The following is a 22,252-nucleotide window of genomic DNA, read 5'->3' as shown; positions in this document are numbered from 1 at the left end:
TTGCATTTTCACTTCTCTTCTGTTATATTTTTTTAAAGCTGATGCTCTTTTCAGGAGATATAAGCATCTGAAATATTAAGTGTGTGTAACGGAGCTCTCCCCAGCGTTCAGTGCAGTCTACTGTAACCGTTATCGTAAACCTCAGACGTTAGAAATGAAGAAAATCATGATATTTAACACTAATTTTTAAAAAAAAATATTAATAAAAGCAGAACATGCTTAAATGGCCAGATACTAACTTTATATGAGCTAAACATATTCTGTAGGCTTTTGGAGGGCATTGCTGCTTTAATGCCTGTATTGGTCCCTAAATTAGTATTTTATTTTTCAATCGATTTATATTATTACATTTATATTTTTTAATTAATGTGTATAACAAAGCTACTAACAGCTGCAAAAAAATAGCATGTAGGAAGTGAGGAAACCTCACAAAGTCCCATCAATAGTATCAATGAAGTAATATGTCTGGAACAACAGTTGCAATACCGTGATAGGCAAATGGAGCGCTGGATCACTTGGAGTAGGAAGATATAAACAGGCAGGGTTTTCGGTTACTGGATCCTATAATGAGAGCTGGTAGGGGTATATATACCAGAGAAAATTAATGATGTTACCTCTGTATCCCAGTACACAGTGTCACTCTCCTTCCGTAAAAGCCGTTTCCCCTTTGCTGTATGAGGCACCTGAGAAAATGTGCTGTTCTCCTGTAATCTTGAGCTACGGAGCTCCCGAGTGCCGGAGCTGTTTGAAGGGTAATCTTAAACTCCGATCCTGTCATATTCTTTGTTTTTTTGTTTTTTAATGTAGTTCAATAAAGTTTTTTTTATTTTTTCTACTTAACTGGTGAGTTGATGGTGCTTTAACTGGACCCAGCTGTCTAAACCAATCTTTTTCCTGCTCATATTTTTTAATTAGTCTGTTAAGAGACAATTATAGTTGGTATATAATAATAATAGTTTGTTCTTGTATATCAGTGAGGTAGTCATTCCCCCGATGAAGTGAAGCACTTTCACGAAATGCGTAGGCAGTGGCTTGTGGGGAGTTAAGTAAGAGGCTTCTTTCCCCCCTGATCTACTTACTGTCTAGTCTCCCTACCCGTGTTCTCTGCTTGCGATGACATGGGCGGGCTACAGGCTACAGACGAAGTAAACGATGGTAGGGGGTGCTTTCTGACTCCCCTGTGATGAGCATGCTTTTTTTTTTATTGTGTCTTGTACAGTAAGTGCAATACTCACCTAAGAAATGTATATACACTTGTTACACTACTGTTTTTAGCTCCTTTCTTTGTCTTTTTGTTACCAACATTATTTTGTTCTCTGCCATTACAATATAACTTTCTGTACCACTAACTATGTGTGGAACAATGTATCTTACATGAGAATATGCACTAGTTTCTTCATTTCTCTTGTTCCTCTCCGCCCACTGCAATTGATGGATTATAAATCACAGTGTTATGGATTATAAAATTCAGGCCCTCATGTACAATAAGCACGCAGTACTAGTAACACGGGCTGCACCTGGGAAAGAGAGATCAGTGACATACTACATTAACTATATATATATATATATATATATATATATATATATATATATATATATATATATATATATATATATAGTGGTCGACAAATCACCAAAAAATCTACTCGCCGAACAAAAAAATCTACTCGCCACCTAGTACCACACGTGTGCTGCTTAGGCCAATAGGAGCTCGCCACGATGTTAAATCCACTCACCCGGGGCGGCAAATGTATAGGTTTGTCGAACACTATATATATATATATATATATATATATATATATATATATATATATATATATATATATATATATATATATATATATATATATATTTTACAGTGTATATTTTTTTTTGAGGTAAAATAGAATTCATTTACTAGATTAACAGTCCCCCTTTTATCCAATATATTTTTGATACATATATTTTGTTAGGCTGTCTTTAGTATATTCATGTTTTTAAGTTAGTGTGTCTTGCTGTTATTCCAATAAAATCTTGTTCATTTTTCTGACTCTGCAGTGCATCTGGTTCTTGCAATATAATCTTTATTAGTAGATTTTCTTTAGGTGTAATTTAGAGTGCTAACAAGGGGGTTATCTTTGTCCTTTTCATTGGTGTGTTCTATATAGTTGTTATTATCCCCTAGCACCAACAAGCTCTATAACTTTTCTAACTGATTTAATTTGGGGTTTATATTTTATTTTACCCCTATAGTCAGTATTAATCTGGGGGCTTGATTTAACCTTTAATATTAGGTGTTGAGCAACTTCCTTTTTTGTGTGTTTTATATATATATATTATATATATATATATATATATATATATATATATATATATATATATATATATATATATATATATATATATACATACACACGCACACGCACACAGTCCGGCACTCCTGTAGTAATACAGTAATGAACTGGTACCATAAGAATAAATAACATACGTTACCAGCGAAGGTAAGAAGGCAACAGCACTCAGTGGGTATCAGAAGATTATTTTTAGTATAAAAGATACTTGCACATTGAACCAACATTTCGGTCCCCAAACGGAAAGGACCCCCCCCCCCCCCCGAGGAAGGTCCCATTGAAACGTTGGTTCAATGTGCAAGTATCTTTTCCCCTCATGAAATCCCTCTCCTGGCTTCCGATCAAATCACGCATCTCACACTCCATTCTTCTCCTCACTTTTAAAGCTTTACACTCTTCTGCCCCTCCTTACATCTCAGCCCTAATTTCTCGTTATGCACCATCCAGACTCTTGCGTTCTTCTCAAGGATGTCTTCTTTCTACCCCCTTTGTATCTAAAGCCCTCTCTCGCCTTAAACCTTTTTCATTGACTGCCCCTCACCTCTGGAATGCCCTTCCCCTCAGTACCCGACTAGCACCCTCTCTATCCACCTTTAAGACCCACCTTAAGACACACTTGCTAAAAGAAGCATATGAATAGCACTGTGGCTATTCTGAACACATGATACATAAAGCTTGGCCCCCTGCAGATGCACTTACCAGAACTCCCTCCTACTGTCTCTGTACGTTCTCCCTACTTACCAATTAGACTGTAAGCTCCTCAGAGCAGGGACTCCTCTTCCTTAATGTCTAAAGCACTTATTCCCATGATCTGTTATTTATATTATCTGTTATTTATTGGATTACCACGTGTATTACTGCTGTGAAGCGCTGTGTACATTAACGGCGCTATATAAATAAAGACATACAATACAATACTAAAAATAATCTTCTGATACCCACTGAGTGCTGTTGCCTTCTTGCCTTCGCTGGTAACGTATGATATATATATATATATATATATATATATACATATATATACAGCTCAACCACGTTATAACACGATCCATTGCAACGCGAATCCGCTTATAACGCGATGAAAACGTGGCTCCCAATTTTCGTGTTTATGAATACTTTACAACACGATTATTGGTATCTTAAATACTTTATTGTACAATGCATACAATTGTACATTATTTCTAGCACAGCGCTATAAGGGGGTTGATATATATATATATATATATATATATATATATATATATATATATATATATATATTTATTTATTTTTTTCATTTTAAATCCGTTTTCATCAGGAACTGTGGTTTCCCCGGTTCATGTAAGTGTAAAAAAACAAAACTGTTTTGGGGAGGTGGGGGGATTCCTGCTTTAAAAGTAAGTTTGATTTTTAAAATGTCACTTTATAGTACAAAGAACAACTCCTGCTCAGCAATTAGTGGAACTAGTCGTAGTGGATCAAGGTGCATGCAGGAAATAGGATAATTAGAAACAAAGGAGAACAAGCTCTGAAATTTCACCAGCAACAAAGGAAAGGGTTCTTTACAGTAAGGGCAGTTAAAATGTGGAATTCATTACCCATGGAAACTGTGATGGCAGATACAATAGATTTGTTCAAAAAAAGGTTGGACATCTTTTTAGATGGGAAAGGTATACAGGGATATACCAAATAAGTATACATGGGAAGGATGTTGATCCAGGGATTAATCCGATTGCCAATTCTTGGAGTCAGGAAGGAATTAATTTTTCCCCTTAATGGGGTTTTTTGTTTGCCTTCCTCTGGATCAATAAGTAAGTATAGATATAGAATAAAGTATCTGTTGTCTAAATTTAGCATAGGTTGAACTTGATGGACGTACGTCTTTTTTCAACCTCATCTACTATGTAACTATGTAACTATGTTGCACTCGTGATCTAGATGTATGATTGAGTTAAAACTTAAATCCTTAATAGGTAATAAAATAAAAAAATAGGTGAACGAAATGAACATATACACAACAAACAAAAATTAAAACTAATGCAGGACTGGTCCCAGGACCCAGGACAATGGGTGTGGCAGCTATAAGTAGCGTTCACAGTAATAGGTGACACCTAATTCAATTATCCAGTAATTCCATAAATATACCTGTTTATAGCCAAGTCATCTAAGGATATAAAAAGTGTTTAACGGGTAAGTATCCTTCAGGTCTTTGGAATTGGTTAGAGTGTACCAATTCACAATTTTTAGAGAGGTAGCAATCATCATAGTCTCTAAATAAAAGATACCAGGAGCATAATGGTGATCATAGAGAACAACATCTAAATAGGATAATACATAGTTAATCCAGAAGTTTACGGTGGGTTAATATAGGCTAAAGTATCAAGCTGCATTCTTTTAATGCCCAGTATTATACATAGAAGTTGCGAGGAATAAGACAGGTTTGTGAGGTTTCAGGAAATGTGGAAGCTAGGGGTATCAGTGAGGATCTCAACTTAGATTGTATGCTCTGCGGGGCAGGGACTACGTTTCCTGTTGTTTTGACTGAAGCGAATATTCTCATTGTGTTATAATATTATGTCACGTGTATTGTAAAACGCTATATAAATAAAGCTGTACATACATATAGAACAGAATATTCTCATAAATACAAAGAGTCACAAATCTAAGATAGCCTCTCCTGACTCCTTAAGGAACTGCTTAAGGAACAGTCCTTCATAAGACCGAGGGCAGAGATCAAATGCAATTTTAGTGATTGCTGCCTTTAAAAATAAATGCGCACATATGTATATATATATATTATTATTTTTTTACGTTTTCACTTTAGCAGGAATTCTGAAGGAGTGGGATGTGTGCCTCTTGTTTCTTATTCCCCAAATTCAACATTATGCACAAGCTGTTCCTATCAGCTGACAAACTAGGAAAGCCTCTGGGACAGCCCGTTGGTGGTACAGTATGTGTCCATTTTAACAGTTTGAAGCTTTATGTTTATAAACAGGTATAGGGTGCCTATACATTTTTTAATGATAGATTATAACATTTCTTATTCATTCACTAAACTTTCTGCATTTCAGAAGGTATGTCTTCCATGAAATCTTTCCCAGCAGACCCCCTCCCCCCCTTAAATACTGTCTATTTTCCAGTAGAAAACCGGCATTAATATTGATGACAATTGTATTTCCAGCTAACTGTACATCTATATTGCTATAAAGGAATAATACCGAACAATTGTGGCCAAAACAGAGAAGTGAACACTTTCACAACAGCTTTTCTGGTTATTACAGCTTTCTATGAGCTATTATTTTCACATGCAATCCGACAGAGCAGATTCAGCAAGTGCCAGTATGGGTTGGCGCAACTAATCCGGTGTTAACGCCTGTTCAAATCAATAGGAGTTAACGTCAAGATCGGGTGCGTTTACCCATTCCAACGCGTGATGAATCTGCCCCATCGTGCTTTAATAATTATCTGATCAATGGTAATTGGGAGAAGAGGTTTGTGATGAATTCATTCATAACATAGGATTTCTCTATGGTCCCTAGTGTGAATCTGCAATGCAACCATTTAATTTTGCTGGTTCAGTTAAATGTTGTTATGGCATCACAAATCAATTCACCAGGGGAGCAATATAAAGGGATATCTTTGTATTTTTACCCTTTCAGTGCCATGGACCTTCCAGCATCACATCCCTGTGATCGCTTGTTTAGTGATCACATTCTTTTGACCCTTACCCTCACATTGTGAATGGAAGAGGAAGTCCTCTCCCGTTTAAGTAATGTTTACATCCCCTAGAGAGTTATGAACGTGATCTTCCCTAGAAACAAAAAAAATTAAAACGTTATGACATCCAGTGCGTATTGCTAATTTCCCAATGGGATTAGGGGACATTCACTTAAATGGCCTGTAAGGTGTTTTACAGTTTACCACTCATTAGTAAATATGTCCCATAAAGCATAATTCATGGTTAGTAGTGTTATATGCATTCTAGTTCCAGGTGACTCGTATCTGCTTATGATATTTAATCTTTTGCTGCTCTATTAGACTGTAACAGTCTATGTATCAAAGCAACTCTGATGCAAAGGGCATGCCCCTATTCAATATATACTGTACGGCTGCTTATCTGTGCTGAGAGGAGTTCAAATGAATGGAACTAACATTTCTTCAGTGCAGGGAAGTAGCTTCCGACCATATTTAATAAAGACCAATTTATAATGATATGAATCTAGATACTTTGCTCTTAATGTTTCCCATGTGCATCAGCTTTTATTGTGATGAGTTATGTGACATACATATTATAATCGCACGTATGAAACCTTGTGCGTCATTTTCACTTCCTTCTAGCTGCATCAAAAAATCTGCCAGATAAACCATTTCTCTTACAAAAACCTCTCCATAAAATATAAGAAAATGAATCAGCAAAGTTCTTTAGATTTGATATAACCAAGAGTACTAATAGTAAACTAAAAAGAAAAGGCAACGTTTCTTTGCCCTGATGTGAAAACCTCATTGTTTGCTCCTCAATTAACTTGACTAAATTCAGGAGTGATTGTGTTAAAAAGCGCAATTCTAACAAACTGAAAATCTATTACACTGGCCAATTTGGATGCAGGAGAAAATTCCTACTTACTTCCTAAAGGCCACAAGGATTATTCCTCCACATTCTCGGTACTGGTTTTTTTTTTTTTTTAAATAAAATGTCTGCATTTATCTGGAAGACATTTCTAACATGTCGTGAGTTTTCCAGTTGGAATTTGAAAGCGAGACCATCTGGTGTGTAGCGGTGTTACCCTTTCTGCAAACACAGGGCCCCCAACAAGCCATGAAAATAAAGGCTCTGTTATCCTTTAGCTGTTGCTCATAACCCTCACCACTGGAATGGGCCCAATTAAGGAGGCCCTCTCCCTGCTTCAAATTGCCTCCATATGTTAACCTCTTCATTGCTGGGAAGACAGCCCCATCCGAAATTAAGAGCATAATATATTTTCATCTGTTTTTTAGCTGGATACTTGGCGTTGGATTAGCACAACTCTAATTTCGAAATTGATGTAGAAAATAAAAATGCTTAATTTCCTTATTATTATTTAGTTTTGTCAGTCACTCAATCTTTCATTCATTTATTCAGCATTTCTCATCTGGCGTTCACTGAGAGGATAGGCTGAGGGTCATTGTGTTCTTTACAAAACAATGTAGACAGTTCTATGCCAAAGTTAAATAATAATAGTGATTAAAGGGATAATGGACTGACACAATTTTCCTTCTTCATCAAAAATGTAATTGGAGGCAATGAAAGTCCCTGTGTATCAGACCCTGTTAATGTCTGTGAGTACAGTTATAGAATGAATGTGTGCGACAATAACTAACTTGACAGGGCTGTGAAACACAAGAAAACAAAAATAAAGTGCAGAGGAGTGGGTTTTCAAGAGTGTATCCACCTTTTACGGGTCACTTTTCATCCTGTTCCTCTCTGATCTCTGAAGTAGGAATAAGGTACTCTGGTGATGTCATTTGCATTGAGTAATATCACCGTAAGGAGCCATTTGCCCCCTGGAGTGATAACATAATGATTACCCAGCTCCTAACTATTTTTAGTCAGTTGGTCCACCCCTAAATGTTGCTTTGGGGTGTGTCCCTGGTTAGTAAATGTTGAATTATAGCTAGGATAAGAATATCTTAGAAAGCAGTGCAACAACATCCAAAAAATGTGTTTTTATTGTGGAGGCGGGTTCATTATGTTTAGCCTATACTGGGTTGGATCTCACCAGACCATATAGAAAAGGAGGTAGGACTAATAAAAATGTTACGTACAAATCCTTTATCAATCAACAGAATTAAACCATCATTTGTTGTAGTTGCAGCTGAGGCTGTTGCTGTAGTACTGTAACTCATGATGTGGTTGCTATAGTTTTCCAGAGCTGCGCTGCAATTGGCTGGTTGTCATTCAGGATGGGTTGTCATGTGACTGCCTGTCTGTGCCTGCTGTACAGGTGAGAGGATGTTCTGCACAGCAAGTGTAGACAGGCAGACACATGACAACTCCTTCCAGCCAATCGTGCTGTTCCATAGGCACAAGCTGATAGGAAGGAGCCTGCATCTCATTTTGTAGTTGTTTGATCTTTTTGGGGACAAGTGGGACAGTGAGTGACACAAGAAGAGAACATACAAAAAAAAAAGAATATGAACTTACAATCATTACTGAACTGTGAAGCGAATAATTACACTTTATTCACCATACAATACATTATAATTACAATATATGCAACTTTGAATAATATAAACTGTTGATTGTGACCACGTCCCCTTAAATAGAATAGCATTAGAGCATCTACCTTCTACTGCTTTTTTTTATCTTTTGATTTATCTGTACATAAAGCAATACTCTATTGTTCCTATATTTTTCTTCAATTACTTGCTCTGCTATTGTCTTATTTAAGTTCCCACTAAAGATAATTATACTGTAGATCAGAAGCAATAAGAACTGCTTAACCACTGTTCTGACACACAGATTTAGCAGTACATCCAGCCTTAACAGTGCTTTTGCCCATGACACTTACATTGCCGGACCAAGTAAAACAGATGTTTCCATGCAAACCTCTAAATGTTTTAAATTCTGCGGTGTGAGAGAACGAGAAATTTTAATGGAGACCAAGTGCACCATGTGTAGTCAAGAAACTATATTACAAAAAAATTGCCCAGAAGATTGCCAAATCAATATAAAAGCAAATGCAGAATGTTTTATATTAAAATGCAAGATGGCAAAACAAAAAAAATATGTGTATGTGCTTCTGACAACTAAGTAGCAGTGGATTGCTTTGAGTACATGAATGCACAAGTTCTTGTCAACCGATGTTTGTATTGTTCCACCTTTGGGCAATACTGTACATGTTCCTTTTCGAAGCACAAGAATGTAAAATGACCATCCTTAGGGAAAAAGGAAAAAATAGAATTGCAATTTTTACACTTGCATACTTCAAACAACATTCAAAGTAATAAGCGCACTCATAGCATTGCATCATTTTGGAATCAGATCACTATAATGGATGACTGTAACAGTAATATCACAGTATTGTTGACAATCTGAAAATTTACCCTTACACATGCCGTTTAATATTTCTTATCAGTATAGGCCATTTTTTATGCTTTTGCAAATAAAATGTAATATATAGGGCCAATGACGTACACATGTGGTTAACACAAATCATTGTTGCAGTACATCATACAGTTTCAGTGATCTCAGATACAGCCACTATCTTTTTTAGATACTTACAATGTGTTATTGTAAGGCATATTGGGGTTTGAGTTTATGACAATAATTTTTACTAATTCTCCTAACCTTGGTACTAAATTAATAAAGATTTATTGTGTTTTTTTTCTTCTTCTCCTACATTTAGGTTACAAATTTGTAAAGTTGTGTTTTTTCCCCCGAAATTGCAGGAAAGTGCAATTTCATTTTAGCGACCGCAGTTCACGCTTGGATCCTTTTAGGATCCACAAAACTGCCTTTGTGCTGTAACCACAAAAAAACCACCTAGGCTACAGAGTTTATTCAAATCACAGTGTATCCCGATTACTTCCCATGTATTTTCCATTTCTTCCCACGTTTTTTCTGTCCGTGACAGTGATTTGCATGCATACATACATACATACATGTAGACCAAAAGCAGAATTACATTTGAATTTTGGGAGGACCATGCAACAGTCATATTGATGTGCTAGCACCTTGATGAGGGAAACTTTTAAGTATTAAGCTGAATGCAAAATACAGGGAAGTTTTGAGCGCATTTCATATTCTGTGTAATGTTCAGTTGAACTGTACAAGCATTTCATTATTAGTATTTATTTATATAGTCTATGATTTATTTATTTATAGCCTGCCCAAGTAAATGTGTTTTCTTCAGAGTTGTAAGCTGTGTGTGGTCTGCCTGCAGTTCTGATAACAGTACAGTTACCTGAAGTCCTCTTTTCTTTATATAAACATGTTTGGAAGGGTCTAGGAGGCCAACACCAGACAGGAAGCGCTTTAGCCCTCTTAACAGATGTGGAGCAGGAGGGAGACATATGGAAGCCTTCTTTCTTCTGAAGGCTGACTTCCCGTTACAATTTTAAGGGCAAAGTTTAGGTTTTGTTTTAAATCCAAGGTCAGAGCGTAAGGGGAAGAAGGATCATATGTGCTGGCCATGTACCCAGTTAGTCACAGCTGTTTAACCCATTCATTTCTGGAGTCTGGTACAGATTGTGAAACAATATGTTGGAGGCCCAAAGAGTAACTCTTTTGCTGCTAGAATGGGACACTCCTCATATGCAATTAAATTACGCTTGCATGTTGAATTTCTCAAATTTGACACAGATTTGCTTAGTGGATATGTATACATTCTATATTTTGCACTGTAATATTTTTAAACATAATGTTTAGGTTTTTGTAATTAGATTGGTGTTCGTGTGATACAATTTTTGGCAGCTTAATCTGAAATGTATATACTGTTTCATGGTGTATTAACTTTTTCCCTGACCAAGGAGACTAGTGAATTAGTAACAGTAAAAAAAAAAAGCGCAGATGACGAGTCAAAATTGATCTGTGTAATTAATATTGCTGTATTATGTTGCACAATGGCATTTGTATGTAAGCTACAAGCAGAGATTTTTTTTGTTATGTGAGAGCACATTTTCTCTGTTTGCTAAAGTATACTTGATCTAGACAAAGACTGGGAAAGGTTAACTGTTGCTTCCTAACTGGCTATATTATTTGTACTGACTGCTGAAACATCACATTATTATCTGGGCTTACTGATACTGTAATTTTCTTTGCTATTTTTCTAAAATATGTGTGTCTTGGATTATTGCCTATTTTTGTTTAGTTAGTATTTGAGTTAGTGGTGTTGATGTTGTGGGGGCTGTTTAGTACATGGAAAGGAACAGCACTACAGTATATAGCTTTCCATTGCAAAAGGAGGGTGCACATAAACTATTATCCCAGCACTGATTTGTATTTGGGAGCTTTTGAATTTGGGATTCTTGTCCAAATGTTTTTACATTGTCAATTCTAAACTATTTTATTATAATATAATATTTGTCTACATCTTTTCTTTAAATTGTAAACATTGTAGTTTGCTTGCCGAAACTAGAATTATGTAAACAATCTACTTCACATAATCCAAATTTCTTGTAATTGGTTACTTTTGAGAGAAAAACATGTGCTACAAATGCTATTTTCTTTCAAAAATGATGTGTCCCTTTTAAAATTACAGATTCAGAACTGCTTCTTTATATAATACAATTGTTCTCCTCTTGCCCCAAAATAAAAATACATATATTTTTTTTGGGGGGGGGGGGGGGGAGGGGCATGCTTACATTCATTTTTAACTATGTTGTGAGGATAAGGTAGAAAAGGTTCATGTTTACATGCTTCTCTACCTTCCTTTATAATTGTCAAGTACATGATCCACGATTTGTACATCTATGTTTTAAAGCTAAACTTTTTTCTGTGGGGCTGCTTGAATATATGGCTTTGCAACTGTACAACGTGTTACAGGGCCCCTTTAGCAGAAAAGGGGTTAATAAACTCATTCTACAGCCACTGTTAAATACTTCTAAATAATATTTGGAATAATCTTCATCTCCTTCTTCCCACCTGTATTCCACATCATCTCTTTGCATCCTCTGGGGTGTTTGTGTCTGTTATAAATTATATCTGCGGTGTAAATCTCAAAGTGGGTATTTTTTTTTAATGTACTCTCTATATTCATTGTTTCATATATTAATTAATTGCAGCAGTAAAGGCCATTAAAAAAATCTAAAATTGTCACTTTCCAATAACAAACCTTCATATTCACATAGGAATTTGTAGACTACTAGAAAAAGTCAAAACCATAAATGTGTAAAATGAGATACCACAGTGTGTGTGTGTGTGTGTGTGTGTGTGTGTGTGTGTGTGTGTGTGTGTGTGTGTGTGTGTGTGTGTGTGTGTGTGTGTGTATATATATATATATATGTATGTGTGTATATATATATATATGTATATATATATATATATATATATATATATAATGTGTGTGTATATATATATATATATATATATATATATGTGTATATATATATATATATATATATATATATATCTATATATATATATCTTATGTTATGTTATGCTGTATGCAACTTTTTACATTTAGGCTATATATATATATATATATATATATATATATATATATATATATATATATATATATATGTATATATATATATTTTTTTTTTTTTAACTTACATCCAGGAGCAGCTTTGGTTTCCTATAAGATACATTTCGTAACTCTTTCAAAGCTCCTCTAACACTGAAAGAGTTTAAAGGAATTCAACTAAACATTGAAAATATATACCAAGAATATTACTAGTAAATTCTGCCAATTTTAAAAACAGTAATATAAGTTATCAACATTTAATGATCTTGGTAAGAATAATCGTTACATTTTATATATGCAAATAATTTTTTTTTAAAAATGAAGTGATGAGGAAAAAATTCAAACAGATTTTTTAAACAAATGTGCTAAATACTAGAGAAAACAATATTTAACATCCATGCTATATGTATGTTGGCACCCGATTAATTACTAATGTTACGTTTACTTATTTTGGTAAATGCAATGATTACAGTATTTGTTTGACCTTTTGTACATTTGGCTAACAAAAGTTAGAGGAGCAGTTTATCTTGCGTTGCAATAGACATTATAAGTTTACAAGAGTAAAGAAAATGTATTTTAAAATGGATATAAAGAAATAAAAGTTGACGTGGAATCCAAAACTGTCCCAGTAGAGCATACATTTCCCTTCAAACCAGAAAGGTATTTCTGAATCTCATTCTGTCTCATCTATTATCCATTTATATATTGCTTGCATTACTCAGGATGGCACTGCCTATTACAGTAATTCATGTTAGCGTTAATGTACCTTTTAAAGTTGACACATGCCAAAAAGGCTATCTCTTAATATCCTTAAACCCTGTTTAACGGACTCTGTAACAAATTGTGTCGCAGGCCACTCTTGCAGTGCTGATATTTGCTTAATATTTGTGAGTAAAGCAGCAATTTTTTCTGTTCTCTAAAGGATTTCTTTTTACTTTATACATTTTTTTTCTGTTCTCTATTTATTTGTTAGTGATTGATGGGCAACCGACATATTGTTTTGTAGTGAGTTGCAGGTCCTTCAAGCACAAACAGGATTAATGATATAATGACTGGAAACATGCCAATGCAGACCTGATATCTGTTTTTTCAGGTCTTTCTCCGGTTAGCTTTTCTCCTGCCCGAAATTGCTCAGGTTTGAGAAAATGATAGAAGAAAATGTATCGTCATAAAAGCAGTGCTTCAAAAATGGCGAGCAACCGATGTGTGCGTTCTCTCCCCAACCCACGGTTTACATTACATTGCGACACATCTAATTTATCTCTGGATGATTCAGTTCTTACCATTTCCCATCTGTTCCTGCGACAGCTTTACCCTCTGAACGACCTAACAATGCATACAGTTGTCAAAAGTTTTCTCTGGAAAACTTAAATGAAGTCAATATACGTGTTAAACAGAGGGGCTAATATGAGCTTTTAAACAATGTGTTGCTCCCATGCCTCCAAAAAGTTAGGATAGGTTTTACTAACGTGGTAGCTGACAACACAACTAAAAATGCACTGGCCGAATGTTGTCTTTATAAGTATGCATACAAATTTGTAATTACATTTGACTAGTTATATGAACATAAATACACTTAAAAAATGTGTAGAAACATATTTTCTTTAAATGTTTATTCTGCAGTTTTTTCTATCCATATAATACTATGCTATTGTATTTGTTAGTTACATTTAAAGGATTGTGCCCTTTTACCAAATTCTCCTCACTATAAAAGGAAGCAATATTCGAGCAAAAAACAGCACCAGGTTTTTTTTAACAAATTTTGCCTCTGTTTTATAGCTGTTAAAATCTTGATAAATAGACTCCTACGTTTCTGTGGAATTAACTATTTAATTTATTTTCTATACTGAAAACTGAATGTGTATGTGCCTGTAAGCACTCCATTGAAAAGTCATAGCTACCTGTCTCCCCAGATTTAAAAGATAACGGGCACGGTAATTGAGCTGTAGAATGGCATACGGGCATCTAATTCCAATAGTTTACAGGCCAGGTGTTCTTCCAAAGTTAGGCCTTACCAGAATGCCTTCCCCTGCACCACTGCGGAGTCCTTCTGTTCCACTCTGTCCCTTCTTATCGTTTCCTATTTCCCTAGCGAGCAAAACCTGTGAAAAGAAACACTGTACATGAAAACCTCGAAAGGAAGAACACTCAGTCACCCTTCCATGGCAGCAGCAACCTGTTGTCCCCCCTTTAGTCCATGCCGTTGCTGTCCCATGCCCAGTCTAACCAATGTGCAGACTACTGTACAACAGCATTGTCCTGAACAGGTAGTCTGAACACTGGGGCGACGGAGCAGGCTCTCTCTCTCCGGAACATAAGTTTTCTCGTTTTTTTGCGTTAAAATCCTTTTTCAGTCTTCATTTGTAATATTTTCCCCTTTTTCATTTTTTGCTCAGAGGTGAGGGGGCAAAAATTGGAGCCCGTTTTTTTTCTCCTCCAAAACCCCCCTCAAATTCTAGCACCGTTGAAACACACAGTCGCAGAAAGTGTTCTGATTCCCAGTCTTGACGTGGCACATTTGCAGCAGAGTGGGGATCTGGCAATGAATTTAGGACCAGGAAAAGGGGGAGGGCTGGGCCTAAGAGTCCATATATGGGATGATGTCACCCTTGGGAGGTTTGGGTATGCACTGTGCTAGAGGAGAGACAGCTAGAGTTGCTCGTGCTAAAGACATAGGTCTGTGTATAAAATGGTACCAGATGTTTTAGTGTAATGTTAAGCAGTCATTTCATCTTCAAGCCAGATTTTTTTTTTGAGCTAGGCAGGAAGTGGGCCCCAGAATGGAAAAGCTACGTTAAAAAATAAATAAATAAAGCCAAGCTGTAGTTAAAGAGCAGCCAACAGAAAGTGAAGGGATACGACACTTTCTTTTGACATTGTTTTAAAAGAATACCAAAGGAAGAAATACAAATCAATTTGTCGTTATACTTCATAATCTCTTCCGTGCTGGGGGAAGGACGCTGCTGTACATTGTTTTTTTATGACTGTGTAAGACTTTTCAGCACTGAATTGGTTAAATACATCTCAGACTGTGTGTGTGTGTGTGTTTCTTTTTTTATCTTGGGGAGGAATACTATGTTTCCTTGCCTTCATCTTTTTCCTCCAGTCTTGGAATTGCCAGCAATGTGTAGGCTGCTCTCCTAAACCTGAACGGTAATTACAGCCACTTCCTGAAAGTGAAGCCCCCATGATAAAGTCTGGAGAAATGGTCTTTGTCATGGCCTCCACGTGAGTAATTAGTTCCACATGTGGTCTCCTCCTCTCCCTCCTCCCTTGTAGAAGCCTCTAGCTATTTAGGCTAGCTGATTGCCAAATACTTTTCTCTGGATCAGGACCTTAACGAAGCTTTAAAGATTTTAGTATAGTCTTCCACTGATAAAGTAACTATTTTGGTGTCATAATAAATTGCTTCTGGGGTTACAAAAATCAGAATTTAGCCTGGCATTGTATATTCAACCTTGGCTCGCCTGGTCCCAATTTTTCTTAATTTTTGTCAATCCTCTCAATGGCAAGAGGTAAAATTATCTTTCTGTTGCTTTTTTTTTTTAAAGCTTTTGATGGTTACCAGACCGGTAGAGATTTGGCAAGCATAACTTGACCAGAGATTGAGTGATGTATTTATTTCCCTCCCCTATCATTTAGCCTAACCCCCACCGTGGCACCTAGTTTCCTTAAGGAAGATTCTTATTATTTGTACATTTTATATTTGATATTGTCAGTATTTGTACTGAACAAGGCCTATAGAAACATGACAGAGGAAATACTATTGGCCAGTCAAATGTTGTCAAATAATAGTCAAGGATGTATATGCTCAGACTTAAATCGTGACAAAACCAGTACATTTCTAACTAATGAAATAAAATGCTAATAAATATAAACTATATTAACATAGGGTTGCCACATTTATGTTTTTATAATATGGGACACCGAAATCCGTTATGACATCTCACTTCTCCACCTCTCTCCCTCTCTTATACCACCTCTCTTCCCTCTCTCTTACACCTCTTCCCTCTTTCCCCCCCTCCGTCTCTTACACCCCCTCCTCTCACTCAATCCCACTATCTCAATCCCACCACCTCCTCACACTCAATCCCCCCTCCTCACACTCAATTCCCCCCGCCTTCACTCACACACACACACACTCTCCCCTCCATCCCCCCAAAGAATTTTTATCTTAGAGGTGGGAAGGCTCCAATGCTGTGTCGATCCCCCGGGCAGAGGCAGAAGTTGGGCCCAACTTTTGGGTAGGCCCAACTTCCGACGCAAACCAAGGTGCTGTAGGGTGGCTTAGTGTGAAGGCCAGGCCGCGACTGGAGTGAGCTGGGTCCCGGCAGCCAAAGGAGACCTGGCAAATTCGAAACAATTATGCTCCCCGACAGCCCTTTCAGGGACAATGAGACAATTCACTGAAAAAGAGACAATTCTCTGAAAAGGGGACAATCAAGTATATATAGGACGTCTTAAAACCCTAACATATTATTATGCCTTGTTGAGCAGTGCTACGACAACAGTACATTTTTGAAGCAAAAATGGATAGAAGAAATTAATTTAAAGTGAAATAAACCGAATATATGGAAATCATAAGAGAAAATATTCACTGTCTACATCAGTACATTGTTGACTTAGTGGAATATTAGACAATACTTTACGATAGCCAAAGAATAGAAGGTCTGTTCCTTCAGTGTTTTACTAACTTTAGACAAAAACATAAGCCAGATTTGTGTTTCTTTATTTCTTGAAGCACTGGGTCCACAATATATGACAAGCCTATCCAACATTACATAGGTACATAGTACAGACGTAGGCAACTTTATTTCAACGCGTGAAGCGCTCGTGGGTTAAATGGCACATTAACCCCACCCCCTTCTCGCATGCGGTTGATTCAAAACAATGATTGATTCTTCCACTAGCGCATTATGTATGTCCCGCTGCAGAGCGCCACGGGTTGTAATAACGTTGACTACATCTGTAGACTGAAAAAAGACATATGTCCATCATGTTCAACCTTTGTTCAATTCTAATTGGGCCGGATACTCATACTATACTTATAGTTAAACAGAAGGCAAACCAAAACCCCTAGTGAAACATTTGCCAATTATGTCTCGGGGGGGGAAGGGGGAAATCTTTTATGACACCAGTAATGGCAATCAGATATCTCCCTGCATCACATCCTTCCTGTGTTTAAACATTTTGGCATATCCCTGTATACCTTTCCTTTCTAAAACAAATGTCTAACCTTTACTTAAACTGGCACTCCAGTGGCCTCATGATGTAGTGGATATCTCATGGACTTTCAGCTATGAGGAAATCGCGTTCTGCGCATCTGTGGATCTAGCAGGCAGAGAAACGGAAAAGAATTCCTGTTCGATTCCTCTCACTGATCAGATAATCACTCCGTCATGTGATGGCGATGTGCTTGGACGGGCTGTGCCGCTGCCCCTCTGGCATTCAAAGGGTTAAAACTATTTATTGTATCTGCCACCAGAGTCTTCATGTGGAGTAAATCCAACTATAAAGAACCATTTCCTTTGCTGCTGGTAAATCTAATTTTCTTTCATTTCAAGCGATAACACCATTAACAATTAACTTATGTTTTCAAGACCAACACTTCCAGCCACACCTTTACATATCTCTAAAATGTTGAGCCTTGAACTTAATCTGGCACCCATAAAAGTATTTTAAATATATATTTTTAAGCTAATATGTAAACATGGTGAGCTGATAGTTGATCTGGGTTGGATTTCTTCTGGCTTCTTCCTTTTGCCTGATCTCACTCAGTCTTCTACAAGAGTTTGCACAGAGTGCCCAATCTCTCCCTCACAACTTATTTCTATTGGCTGTCTAAAAAGGACGAGGTGGAATAAGGGTGAAAGAAAACAAACACTTTGATAAACAAAAAATATGTCAAAATACTTATATTTGTCCAAAAAGGGTATCAATCAGCTACATTTCACCTATGAAACATGCCACTGTCCTTAGTTCACTTTTTTTTCTAGGATGGATATAAAATCTCTCAACTATAAAAATTCCAAAACGCAGTTTCTTACTAGACTACATTCCTGGAGGTAAAAAAATAGTACAACTGGGACAAATCCAGATTAAAAATAACCAAGAATCACTGAGCTGGCCTGGTTCTCACATTTTGGAGCAGAGTAGAGTTAAAGCAAAGGGTAAAGACATAGAAAACAAAATAAATGGTGAATATTAAATATAATACAAATATTAACAAATATAACAACTTTAAACATGATCATATACATTTACAAATACAGTATAAAGGCTGTGCATAATTGATGCAAAAAAGTGTTATTTTCAGCTTGAATCTCTGTTCGTATATTTAGTGCTTTACTCCAATTTATGTCCAATGTGCGTCGGTTTACAATTAAGAGTGAATAGGAGGAGTTAGGGAAGAGTTGCGTGTCTCTTATATTAGAGTTAAATGTATCCAGTCTACATCTCTGGGCATCTTTATTTATATTTTGTGTTTTGAAAAACAGAAGTAGAAAATGAAGCATTGAATGAAAACAAACGTTCCCTTTGCCAACTGCTTATATTAATACATCACCCTCAAATAGATCTGGAAAGGTTCATCATATATAAGGCAACAATACTGTACATCCTAAGAAGACACTAATTATGTATTTTAAGCTCGGGTTCATCTACAACTTTGAAGGATGCTCATGTTAGTCCAAAACAATTTTTATATAATTCTACAAATCGGGAAAAAATGAATACTAATGGTCTTACTGTACTCCCAACAAAAGTCATATTTTTAACCTACAGTGAAGGAGTTATTATAGTTTTAGATGGTTGCAGGTATACCCTGTTTTGCACACAATGAGTTGTTTTTATCTAAGAACTAACATTGTTTGTCGTATCCTATTGACATTAAAATACTGTTGCTTTGGCAAGGCTTACATTTGTTACGTTTTTCAGTGACGGTGGTCCAGTGGGACCAGAGAGCACATCGGGCATTAACGTTCATGTGATCGCTTCATCAGCGATTACATGACCGCTCCCTGGCTAATGGAAATGAAATTGGAGGGGGCTCAACTTCTGTTTTCTTCGACCAGGTGCTACGTGATCAGTCCCTGGAAAATGACCAGTTCGACATAATGTACCTCGTTTGTCAATAGGAACTCTGGCGTGCCAATTCCCATAATGTACCAAGTACGTAATTAGGGAACTAAAAATGTTAAATAAACTAACAGCTTTCTTTATTATATATAATAATGCAGTACATCATGTAATAACTTTTATTTTTTTTATAAAACAAAACAAATAAATCTTGAAGAGTAAAACGTGTGCCAATTTTTTTCTTGGGGAACCCAGGCTTCTGTTGGTGGGACTCAGCATTCCACAGAACTCAGGTTAAAAACAGTTCTAGTCTACTAATCTTCCCATACAAAGAATATTATAAATTGCATTTACATGTTTTTTCTCCATAGATAATTTGGTTCATAGAAACATAGAATTTGACGGCAGTAACAAACCACTTGGCCCACATAGCCTGCTCAATTTCCTATCTGCTATAAAACCTTAGACACTATTTGATCCTTAGCTTTCTTTAGTATTTAGACTTATGTCTATCCCAAGAACGAAAGAAGTTAGAACACATTTTAGAACAAATTTTCTAACATATTAATGCACAATACCTATATTCTATCATTCTATATGACTTCTTGTAGGTTGGGATTCACTGTAATCCACTGTACTCAACATAATAAATGTTTCCTTTATTTTTTTTCAATAATGCAGACCATTTTGCTGCTTAGCAGTGCTATTCTTTTTTTTTTTTATTCTGTACTCGCATTTTGGAGATATCAGTTGCTGAAAGTTTGCCTCGGAGAGAAGTCAAAATGGCTGCCACTGTCCCAACACATTAAAAAAGCACAGGTTTCCATGTGAATACCTGATGCCAGCGAATTAATACAAAATATCATCAAAAAATAAAGCTTTTGGAAAAAAATTAATTGCTGCTTTAATGAATCAACTAGATCTTCAAGTTTTTCGATGATGCAAAACTATGTACAGAGCTTTTTGTTGTAGGTATAATGGCACTCTCCAGTATAGTTGACTTGAAGAATAGCCGCAGGAGATTTTAGAAGCATTGTATACAGTAAAAACAAGTCTACAATTCTTCAGTACCAAAGTAGCTGCCTGAAGTATTTTATATAAAGCAGAACCGACATGAAAAACAAATTACATTTTAAGTAAAGCGGCCCCAAAACATCTTTAGATGCAAAACTGGAATCAAAATGTCAAGTGTTTGCCCTCCACATAAAATTATTAAAAGAACAATTAAAAAAAAAAAAGTGTCAAAACAAACAACTTACTGTACTAAGAAAGCATTGGCATTAATAGAAGCTCACAATGACATATACAGGCAGTCCTCGTTTTACAACGCTTCGTTTTACAAAGAATGGCTTATCCAACGCTATGCAATGCATACCTATATTCATTTTTACAACGCCAAAATGGCTTATCTAACGCTCTTACGACGCTTTGCAAAGTTGTTTATGTGTATAATATATATATATATATATATATATATTAATTATAATATATTATAATATATTATATTTTTATATTATATTATATATTATGTTATATTACATATATAATACAGTATATGCAATTACATATATAATACAGTATATGCACTATATCATTTATGTATGTGCTGCATATCTTATTGTCTGCGTAAAATATTTAGTGTATTTTAGCATTAAAAATGCCTTCAGGAACGGAACCTTTCATTTAAACAGTGTTCCTATGGGAAAACGTGTTTCGCTTTACAACGTTTCGCTATCCAACGCCATTTTGAGTAACGTATTGTGTCGGATAACCGAGGACTGCCTGTATCTTAAAATATTTTTGTTTTTCTAAAATCTGTATATATATATGGGGTTTAGTTCTGTAATTGGCTTACTCATTTTTATGAGAAGTGTTTGTAAAATAAATAAATGTGTTGAATGTGGGACGGTAGGGGATAACCAGGCTCTCAAATAAAGGTTAAGTCCATTTTGGTTACCCCTGATCTGTGTAAAAGGGTCCAAGAGAGTTAGCTCTTGGCCCAGTAGCATTGTAACGTAAAGCATGACGTAATAAAAGTTTTTTATGTGTTTTCCCCTTTATGGGCATGCCAGCTAGCAGGGATTGCTAGGGTATGAGTTTCAAGGGGGGTTTTGCGGAGGATCCGTTAACACAATGTGCCTAGTAGGTTGGGGTCCGGAGTTGTCAGTTCCCCCATAAATGTACCCGGGAATCATGCCTGATTCTCGGATAGGTGTAGGCACATTGTTCCGGCAATATCTCCCTTTGAAAACGCAAGCGCGACTCACCAGTAGGGTACCCTGCTTCAGCATAGCCCAGAAAGGAGAATAAGACACAGGAATGAATAGGTATCCCTGTAGCTGAGGGCATCCCTAGGTTAAGGGGGGTACCCAAGCTAGTGCCAAGGTGACCCAGAACCAGTGTATGGTTTGTGGGTGCCCCAACCATGTATAAGGTTGAGGGGGGACTCTGAGAGTCCAGTATGAGTCCAAAGATCGAGTATGGGGAATAAGGCAGATAGGAATAAAAAGTACAACATCTAGGCAAACTTGCGCATTTCCCTTGGCAATTTCTCGCTGACCCGGCTTTTCTAGTTGGCTTGGCTCTGACTGGTTGATGGGAATTTTCCCACGCGATGATTGGCTGCTGAGTTTTGTGTATGAAACTCAGAATACTATAAAGAACCTGTGAGCCAATTGTATTCAAGTTCTTCAGTAGAAAGAG

General features: G+C 36.4%; 1 protein-coding gene across 10 annotated transcripts in view; it reads left to right on the top strand.

Moving 5' to 3' along the window:
* DNM3 (dynamin 3) overlaps window positions 1-22,252 on the top strand; it is a 292,881-nt gene that overhangs the window by 101,338 nt on the left and 169,291 nt on the right. Inside the window, exon 17 of one of the 10 annotated variants that reach the window (XM_075616727.1) lies at window positions 628-1,448. The exons of the other annotated variants lie outside the window; for them this stretch is intronic. Within the exon in view, the coding sequence (XP_075472842.1) occupies window positions 628-678 (51 nt within the window). The 3' untranslated portion in view covers window positions 679-1,448. Of the gene's footprint in view, window positions 1-627; window positions 1,449-22,252 lie in introns of those variants that run through there. 10 annotated transcript variants of the gene reach the window in all.

This window comes from Ascaphus truei, chromosome 10 (genome assembly GCF_040206685.1).
Source record: "Ascaphus truei isolate aAscTru1 chromosome 10, aAscTru1.hap1, whole genome shotgun sequence".
NCBI classification, from domain to species: Eukaryota; Metazoa; Chordata; class Amphibia; order Anura; family Ascaphidae; genus Ascaphus; species Ascaphus truei.
The sequence above is the reverse complement of the archived record's forward strand: the minus strand, read 5'-3'. Positions and strand labels throughout refer to the sequence as shown.